Here is a 10,906-nt window from a genome sequence, read left to right as displayed (position 1 = left end):
GTGTGTGTTGTGTGTGTGTGTGTGTGTGTGTGTGTGTGTGTGTGTGATTTTGGGTGTTGTTTATCTGTGTTGTTGTGTCGGTGTTTTTGTTGTGTCGATGTGATTTTGTGTCGGTGGGATGACGGTGGGATAACGATGATGACGATGATGATGACGATGTTTCAATTTGATGTTGTTGTTAATGTTGTTGTCTTTGTTGTTGTTGTTGATGTTGTTGTTGTTGATGTTGTTGTTAATGTTGTATTGTTGCAATTTGGTTTTGTTGTTGCTGTTGTTTTTGTACGTTGTTGTACTTAACAACAATCGCAGCAACAATACCAAAAACATACCTAAAACATTGAAACTAAAAGTATCGTGCATTCAACATATTAGCACTAGGGAGTTTATTCGTGTGTGTGTATGTGTGTGCGTGTGTATGTATGTGTGTGTGAGTTTGTATGTGTGTGACTAACTGTATACATGGAAGTATGTGTGTATTTGTTTGTCTCTTTGTATTAAGTGTTAACATATTTATTTGCGTTCTGTATGTGCGTGTATGTATGTTTGTGCAAGTGTGTTTGTGTATATGTGTATGTGTGCGCGTGTGTGTGTGTATGTGTGCGTGTGCAGTTATATGATTGAGGATGTTCCTGTTTGAGTTTGCTTGTGTGATCATCCATCTCTGGTTAAACATCTTAAAATCCGCGTTCATTCCGTTGTCATGAAAGTTTAAATTTGGTCCTGCGTGTCATGTGTGTCTGTTTGTTCGTGCTTGTGTATATGTCTATATGTGTTTGTGTGTGGGAGTGTGTGTGTTTGTATGTGAGTGTTGTATGTGTGTGCGCGCGTGCGGATGTGTCTGTGTGAGTGAGTGTTTGCTCACACAAGTTGACACATTCTGAATGAATCCCTCTTGTGACCTCTTGACATACAAACAAGCTGCTAACATAACAAAACAAACAAGCTCAGCTCAAACATGGCAAACCAAACAAACGAAACAATGATGAACCGACTGTTCGTTCGTGTCGCGTTTGTGTTTGATCAAACTATGTGGCCCGTCAAAATGCTATCTTCTTATTTGTCGCTTCCATCGCTACTTCAACTGCTTCTTTTTATTTTTAACTGTTCTTTTTGACAAATTGAAGCGATGTTTTGATATAATGATGAAACTGTTGGTATTTGGTGTAAGTGATAACGTTGTTGTTGTCGATGGTGCAGCAAACGCCAGGCAGCTTTAAATACTGGTGTGGTTTTTATTGCTGCTGAAGTCCCGATGATGAAACTTTGGTTTTGTTTGCAATACATGAAGTCACAGCCAACAAAGTTTGCAAGCACGAGGGACAAACATCAATGATGCTAAAAAAAGATAACCACACTTGGGCAAACCCTCAAACACAAATAAAAAATCACTAAATACACATATGCACATACACAGAGAAAAGAGAGAGAGAGAGAGGAGAGAGAGAATCATCACTACATACACACACACAGAGATAGAGAAATAGATAGATAGATAGAGAGAGAGAGAGAGAGAGAGAGAGAGAGAGAGAGAGAGAGAGAAAGAGAAAGAGAAAGAGGGAGAGAGACCATCAACACTCCATCATAAATAGTTAGGGAGGGATTTAATTTAGACACGCTCATTAGAGCTCATTATGAAGTTAGCACTGAAATAATATTTACCTATTGAGACGATGTTTATTCATCTGTGAACTTCTGCCATGGTGTTCTGTTGTGTGAACAGTAAAAAATGACACCACAATTGTTTCTATGTTTGTTTGTTTGTTTATTCAAAATGCATAACTTGAATGCACTCATGGCATGCTATCAAAAATGATGCGGATGGTTTGATGTGCTCTGGTGTGCAGAATTAGTTTGGCAGGGTTGATTTGTTAGTTGCAGAGAAATTTATGGAACTGTTTACCCAATGGGTTAATTAATTTTCTTATTTTTTCTTATTTTATTTTTATATTTATTTTAATTTTATTATTATTATTTCCATTATTATTCTTCAAAAAAGAGTGGAGTGACAAATTGGATGTTGGATGGTGCTGGTACAAGAGAGGAGTGATAAAGTTTAGACTCACGTGCAAAAAATTAATTTGAGCAAACACTTGAGAGAGAAGACTTTCGACCAATTATTGCTCTGGAGGTTTATACTGCCCTACTTCTCAAAATTTCGAAGGCCTGCCCTACCCCCAACATGAAGTTAAGTTTCGCCAAACAAAAAACTGAGATCCAACGATGGTGATAGTTTCAATGATAATAACGATGATGACGAGGATGATGACGAGGATGATGACGAGGATGATGACGAGGATGATGACGATGATGATGACGAGGATGATGACGAGGATGATGACGAGGATGATGACGAGGATGATGACGAGGATGATGACGAGGATGATGATGATGACGACGAATGTCAAATTTATGGTCACGAAGCTCAAAAGTATCAAATTTATTCTTCTGCGTGTTAAACGTGTAAACGACTTCATTTTATTTTTTTTTTTGTTTAATTTGTCGACACTTCATTTTAAGTTATGAAGTGTTTGTTCATCTTATTCTTGAAAATAATGGTTTTGTTACTTTTAAGAAACATTCATTTTAATTTCTGAGAAAGGTCCAGAGTTACATAGAATTTGTTTTAGATCTAAGTTATTATTCAGAGTTATCTAATAGAGCCAATCACAGTAAAATATATCAAATCGTTTAACTTTTTCAACTTCACGATTTCGCTATCGGCCACAAAATATGACATACAGCATGGAAAACATCCACATAGAGGTATATAGCTGATGTTTTTTTCTGATTTAGATGGCGTTTGGATGGTCATAAAAAGATATTTCAAAAAAATGGAAATTATGTCTGAAAAATAAATAAAAAAAATGAAAGCAGCATGGCGAAATTAATTTTTATATCGCCAATCGAACACTCAAAACCAGTCCGAATTTCACCAGAGAGTTTATTTTTAAATTGGAAAAATAATTTTTCACAAAAATAATTTGCTCTCCTTGAGTGGAAGAAAATTGAAGGCTCTGATTAGAACGCTGGCAGGCATGATTATGTGACGCTCTGGCGGGTGACAACTCTCTCTTTATTATTAACTTCTTGCAGCGTCAGTGCGCGCTGAGCCAAGTTGTCGTCTTCTTCATGAACGACTCATCACACACGTACACACACACCACAACACACACACACACACATATGTACACACACATACTTACGCAAATATATACAAACATATGCAAATACAAACTCACTCCAAGAAACAAACATACAAGAACGCAAAAACACCAAAGCACACATCCAAAGTCAAACACACACACACACGCACACACACACCTGTACGTGCGCACATGTACGCACACGTACACAAGCAAACAAATACAGTCACACACACATCAACTGAACACTAATTGCATGTGGAGATTCATGTGCAAGGAGGTGGACAATTAAGTATATTTCACTGACCATGCAATGAACGAACGAACGAATAAACAAACGAACAAAATAAAAACTGACAAAGATGAACAATCGTGAACATTTTGCTAGACTTTGCAAAGCAAGTAAACAAACGAAGAGTAATTAAATAAGCATTTAATTCCGAACAATGTTTAAATAACGTTTTTCCAAGAAGATCGTAAAAGTGTAACAAAAATCACATAAATAAGAAAATTTATGTCCAAAAAGAGACATGGATACATCATAAAAAGGCGATCATAACGAAGAATGCAAGGTGGAATGGAAAACCATAAAATAAACAAACACGCGATGTGTAACAAGAAAAATGAAACCAACTAGAATGTGAAATCCATCAGCTCAGTGCTCATTGCAAAAATTGTTTCAAAGAAAAAAACACACAGAGCCGTTGAAAATTTTACAAAGTTCACAATTTCACGAAATTCTCCCATTTGTCAGTTTAACGATCACGTGGGCGGACGGAAATTAAATTAAGGACGGTACTCGTACGACGAACTCTATACATTACACACAGACACACACAACAAACAAACACACACACATAATTATATCTTTCAAAATACACACACACGCGTGTTTAAACATGCACATTATATTTACATTCATATTGCATATATCTGTAAAATACAAAAGCAGTGGAACGAACGCATTGAGGTTTAATACGTACATGTTAAAATTTAATTAACGAACGTCTCCATCATCGGTTGGAAGATTGTGAGCGTTCTTCGTTCGCAAATGGAGAAACTTTTTCTCCATTAAAAATCTCCTAACCGATTCACATTTCATATTATTATAACTTCATAACGTTATAAAATTAAATTACTTTTTTTTGGATTGAAGAATGATTTTAATCCTAGTTCTTGAAATGTCGAAAGCCCATTTAAAAATAGAAGTAACTGAAAGTTTCCATAGCATTACAGTTAACAGTATCCAATTTCTGTTTTTCAACAAAGCTACAAACGCATTATAGAATCATTCTAATTAAAATTAATTAAAGTATGTACTACTGCCTTGCATGCTCTAACAATTTCTGCGTCTGTCAGATCCTGATTTTTAAAGAATAAAATAAAAGTTATTCTACGTTCCCATCTCATCTGTACGCACAATTACGATGAAGTTTTGTGAAGAAAAGGTAGTTTGAATATAGTTAGGAGTGATAAGTGTTGGAGTTACGTAACCGAACTTCCTTCAAATGCGTTTCCAACAATCCCTCCTTACTTAATTTCCTATACTTAACAGTTGCGTAATAGTCTATAAACTTACACACACACACACCGCGCACACACACACATATATATATATACACACACACATAAATATATACATGTGTGTGTATACTAACTCCAGTACAAAAAGATTTCCAACGGCGAACAAGGCACTGATTAGGCATGAAAGGTGAATGGAAAGCCAGCACGCCATCCAGCAAATAAGGTGGCATACTAACCAAGTACAACATGTGCGTGGTTTTTATATTCTATAGGCACCTACATATACTGTATACTAGTGGATGAACTATGTTGATATATTACGACAACACATGGGGTGAATAACTCTAACATTTTAATTGGTATAATAATTAGACTAATGAGTTTCTAGTTAAATACTAAAACATCAGAAATAACCAACACACGTATGCGTGGTATTATCGTATTGTAATGAATGTGATGTAATTGTGATAAAACACAAGCAAACATTTAATGCACATGACACAAGACAATATAATCCTTACTCGATGGCAAACCACGAAGATATAACATATGCTGTTAGCTTGGTAATGTAATTTAAAGGCACGAAACGAACTTAAATAAGACCCATCGTAGTGCACATAATAATGTATTTTATACACATTGTAAGGCATTACGACAATGACATTTAAGACAACCATAACGGACCGGATCGCTGTCTCAATGCCACTCATAAATTTACCAAGAAAATAATCAATAACATTTTAACACAAAATAACGGACACAAAAACTCGTATTATGTGATCTTTTATAACATTTTGTTTCTCGTTTCAAAAATTGAACAGTCCTTTCGACACCCAACTAACCACACAAACCCTGTTAAATATTCGATCAATTTTCACACTAAGTTGCAGAGTCTTAAATACACCGTACGTGACTTGCAGCTACACTCTGTAGGCTGCAGTTAAACTCTGTAGGCTGTAAATTTCTGAAGTAAGCTACATATGACTGCGGCCCAACAACAAACACGATGTATATAAACAGCCTGACTAAGAAGAATATTAGTATAAAGATGAACTCGTAAGAAATGTAATAATTTTGAGATGTTCATAAACATTACTGTTCAATAAAAAATAAAACCAAATATAATCTTTTTGAAGACCGGCATACAATTGTCGAGCGGATATGAGCGCCAAAAAAGTGTAGATGGCTGCCGCCATCTAGAACGCGAAAATGCATAGCAACATATGTACTTGGGTTGAAGCTATCTGGTATGAAGTTGTTTAAAAATATCAGAGCATGCAGGCATTATTCGATTTGCTATTAAGTTTTAAACTGAACAATGCCTGCCATGCAGTGATATTTGTAAAAAAAATGCATAGTAACATATGTATATTCAATTTATGTACGTACAAGAAGCACGGCTCATTTAAGTCACATTTCGAATGCTGCATCACGATCAAAACATTCTTCAATCAGGCAACTGAACGAAGGATGTTTCGCGGAAAATATATTCTGAAAAGTCACCATGATGAATAACGATGCGAATGTACAACGGAGGACTGTGGACATGCAATAATTACAAAATAAAACCAGCTTCATACATGCGTCCCACAAACGCTAACAAACATCGGTTGAAACAACTTGGACACAATTGAGACATGGCTGGCCAAGAAAAACTGGCTCAAAATAATACAATATATAATTAATACATTCTGAACATTTTGGAAACAAGCATTCAAGCGTCGAGCGGATATGAACGTAGAATAAATGTAGCAACTACTCCATACTAGCTGCGGAACATACATAAACATACGCATACATACATACATACATAAATGTACGTGTGATATATATATATGTGTGTGTATAAATAAACAATGTATGTGTGTGCGTGCGTCAAATGGATGGAACAATGGAGCAAAAGATGAATTGTGGTGGAGAATAGAAAAGACCTCCAATACACACGCTGCGATGATTAGCTTGTTAAATAAATTGACGCTGTCGTCTTTGACATCTACTTTTAACATCATCATCACCATCATGAAGACTATTATCATCACCCCAACATAATCATTATCATCGACCTCATGTACGGATTAATCATGATCAAAAAACATCATGCTCATCATCATCACCACTATCATCATTATCACCAGTACCACCAACACTTGTTGTATCTGCAACTATCAGACCTAATTATTGAGTTCATCTCACTTGCACCAGCCACCAATAAACATTTTTCAGGCATCAACCAACCACACAAGTCCTCTTCCAACAACGGTACCACACACACACACACACACACACACACACACACACACACACACACACACAGACAGCCATCATATTATTCCCAAATAACAAAATATAAACCATAAAAACAAAAAAAACCCAAAAATTAAAAATAAATAATAAAAACGTTTAAAAGTGCCAAGAGCAAAAAACCAAACAAACTAACAAACATTAACAAACCAAACGGTGAGTGAACAAAAGAGGAAAACAACAGAAAAGCATCAACAACAGAGGCAAAGAGAGGCAAACTACGACAACCAGCCAACATAATAATCCTAACCCACCCACACTGGCTGGGTAAATTTAAGCTAATTTCACTGAAATCACATCACACGTACAATCTTATATAACTGTCCGAACATCACGACGGACACCATTTCAAAATCTAAGAAAAAAAAAATTTTAATTTAATAACACAAAAGTAGTACAATACGAAATATATCAAGGCAAGCCATCGTATAGCCAGCCACAACAAATCACCAACATAGAAATATAAAAATACTGAACATAGAACGCATCAAGCCAATAACAAGATGACGTAAAATTATAAATATCACATAATATTGGTTACTATTATGACATCATTATGAAATTATGACACAATGAGAAGATGATGTCATATGACAGTACGAAAAGTTAACGTCATGACGTTACTATAAATGAATGTCATTGTACAGATCAGAAATGTACTCAAAACTAGTTAGAACTTAAAAGTATGACCTCGACATTTTTCAATTTTCACCCCCTACCTCTAGGACCTAGTCATTTATTTGTTCGAATGTCCATGCCTGATAGATACAAAACGAGATACAGATGGAACTTATACCTTCATCCCACCTTGGCTAGAGCATTACAATCAGGCTTATAAAAGTTCATTTACTACTAAATAAGTAATTATAAAAATAATTGTAACAAAAAAAATTTTGAGAACACGATTAATTACAGAAATCATGGAAAACCAGACAGATAACATTAACAACAAACCGCAAACAAATCACTGATTATTAACCACAATAGCTAAATATTAACATTAGCACTCGTGAAGAACTGCACTGTCAGTCCAACACACTCGAAATAAAGAACAATAAAGAAAGATTGAAGACCTCATTGAAGACGCCATTTCATATCTACATGATGAAACACATAAAGGTTAGGCTTCATTCATGATAGAAGTATTCAACCATTAATTATACCACATAACGTGCGAACTACGTCAGCGGTGTTACGGTCAGTATTTGAGGGCACATAAGACCTGGAGTTAGTAGAAAATTTTAAAAACAAAAACCGAAAATATACATACAAGGGCATTAAACATTAATATTAAATTAACATTAAGGCGAGTCGTCATTAACTGATTAGGTTAATAACGATTGTGTATGGCAAGGACTAAACATCTAATTGTGCCATGTTAACGCTAACTTCGTAATGTAAAGCCATCTGCATTTACATTAGTTGTACATGTGTTTTGTGGATCTAGAAAAGGCTTTTGATCGAGTACCGAGAAAGGTCATTGAATGGGCGTTGAGGAAGAAAGGAGTGAATGAGAGACTTGTTAAAGCTGTGATGCAGCTGTATGAAGGGGCGAAGACAAAGGTGAGGGTCGGAAGGGGGATGTCGGACGCTTTTAGTGTTAAGGTAGAAGTGCCTCAAGGATCAGTGTTATCACCGTTTTTGTTTGCAATTGTGATGGATGTTGTGTGTGGAAATTTATTTGAGGGGTTGTTATTTGAGATTTTGTATGCAGATGATTTAGTCTTGATGGCTGATAGCATGGAAGAATTGCAGTTAAAATTTGACAGATGGAAAAGTGTTGTCGAAAAGAAAAAGTTAAAAGTTAATATTGGTAAGACGAAGGTAATGGTGAGTGAGGAGGGTGGGGAGTGAGTGATAAGTAAAATAGACCCCTGTGGGGTATGTGACAGGAGAGTGAAGGCTAACTCGGTATTGTGTATAGGATGTCAGAAGTGGGTGCATAAGAGGTGTAGTGGTGTGAGGGGGGCACTGAAAAAGGTGGAAGGCACGTTCAAATGTAAGAAATGTGTTCATGGTGTGATTAACAGGACGGACGCAAGGACGGGGTTGAGTGGTGGTATTGAAAGAGTGGAAGCTTTGTTTATTTAGGGGATGAGCTGAACGCGGATAGAAGATGTTTGAGCACTGTTACGGCTAGAGTTCGTGTGGGTGGATGAAATTTAGGAAACTGGGTGGGGTAATGTGTGGAAAGAAATGGTCAGTGAAGATGAAAGGGAGGGTATATAAAGCATGCGTGAAAGCAGCGATGGTATATGGTGGTGAAACTTGGGTTTTGAGGAGAGAGGAGGAAAGTGTACTGCAGAGGGCTGAAAAAGCTATGGTGAGGATGATGTGTGGGGTTAAAGTGAAAGATAGGAGTAGTACAGAGCTGATGTCGATGATGGGACTGAATGAGGACATTGTGACATTGGTAAGGAGATCGAGATTGCGGTGGTATGGACATGTGTTGAGAAGAGATGAAAGGGTCGGGATTAGGCAAGCAATGAAGCAATGCAGTTCGAGGTTGAAGGAGTGATAGGAAGGGGTCGTCCGCGAAAAGGACAGAGTGAAAGCGGGGTTGCGTGATACTGAGGCGAGTGACAGATGAGAATGGCGTCGAGGGGTATTTCGGTTTCATCATAAGTAGCCAAACGGCCCCCGATCTCGGAAAAAATGTCGTCTAAACGTGTGTTGTTGTTGTTGTTATTATCTACATTTACATTACCTGACGTATGCCTTGCCATGGGGCACTTAAATTATAATGGCTGAGGTGCGAAAAACAACTGCACTAAATTAGCATAATTAAATTAACATAGTTAAATTAACATAGTTAAACTAACATAATTAAATTAACTTAATTGAATTACCCAAAAGTAAAAAGTCACTATCTCCTAAGGTATGAATGTTGAAAAATTACATAGAAAATTGATAGAATGACTGTATATGACTTAAGGCATGCATGAAAAATAAGGCACCACACACACGCACACAAAAGTACACACACACAAGTACACACATACACGTAGGCATATTTCCAAGTAACAACTTATTTCGTAGAAATGATCAAACTAAAAAGACAGAAAGGGTAAAACCGAAGGATGATGACGAGATGATGAAAATAAACATCCTCACCAAGAAATGAAAGTATATGAAGAAATTTCAACTGAACAAATGACGAACCATTAGTACGTAAAGATATCTTTAGTGTGTTGATATGACACCCAAATTCATTCATAAGCTAAAAAAACCGTAAGATGTTAAACATACAAAACAAGAGAATATATAGATAAATAAATAGAAATGAGAATAAATAAATAAACAAACAAACAAATAAATAGCTAGATAAACAAATAAACAAAATGAATATTAACTAATACTGTAGCCAAATCTAGAATTGGTAAAAACAAACCAAACAAAATAAAAAACTTACGAAACAAATCATAAACATAAAAAAACTAAATAAAAAGTAAAAACTCAACGAAAATAAAATGATATGAGAAACGAAAAGAAAAAACCATCAACAAAGAAAGAAGGAGCTGTGAGATGGTGATGATCCGTTGGCGAAATGAACGAGGAATAGATGTGGAATGACGTTCAAATCATTAAACAGTGTGGAATCAAATAAGGGATAAAAAAAACAAGCCAACCAATCACGTATCATTAATCAATCAATCAATCAATCAAACCAACTTCTTTGATGTAAGTTAGAAATTTGAAAAATTTTAATTTGAATGAGTGGAGAAGAAACAAATAAAGAAGAGCAAACTAAAAAAAAAAAAATCAATTATAACGCATCATCAAAACAAAAAACACGCCAACAATTAAAAAAAAAAGTAAAAAATAATTTAACCATGAATATATACATATATATCTATGCAGCATATATATATATATATATATTTATATATAAATATGTGTCCATGAATCTAACAAAAAATGCATTGAGAAAATTCTCA

The 10,906-nt window shown here is 35.6% G+C and overlaps 1 protein-coding gene across 1 annotated transcript; it reads left to right on the top strand.

Annotated features, from left to right (window-relative positions):
* Positions 1-7,622: 7,622 nt before the first annotated feature.
* HELRODRAFT_164814 (hypothetical protein) lies at positions 7,623-10,092 on the top strand (the record flags this gene model as incomplete). Its single annotated transcript, XM_009030774.1, has 4 exons — positions 7,623-7,637; positions 7,956-8,087; positions 8,156-8,195; positions 9,977-10,092. The coding sequence occupies 4 exons, from the start codon at positions 7,623-7,625 to the stop codon at positions 10,090-10,092; spliced, it is 303 nt and encodes a 100-aa protein (XP_009029022.1).
* Positions 10,093-10,906: the final 814 nt, after the last annotated feature.

This window comes from Helobdella robusta, assembly GCF_000326865.2.
Source record: "Helobdella robusta unplaced genomic scaffold HELROscaffold_7, whole genome shotgun sequence".
Taxonomy (NCBI): Eukaryota; Metazoa; Annelida; class Clitellata; order Rhynchobdellida; family Glossiphoniidae; genus Helobdella; species Helobdella robusta.
This window is presented reverse-complemented; position numbering and strand designations above follow the sequence as displayed.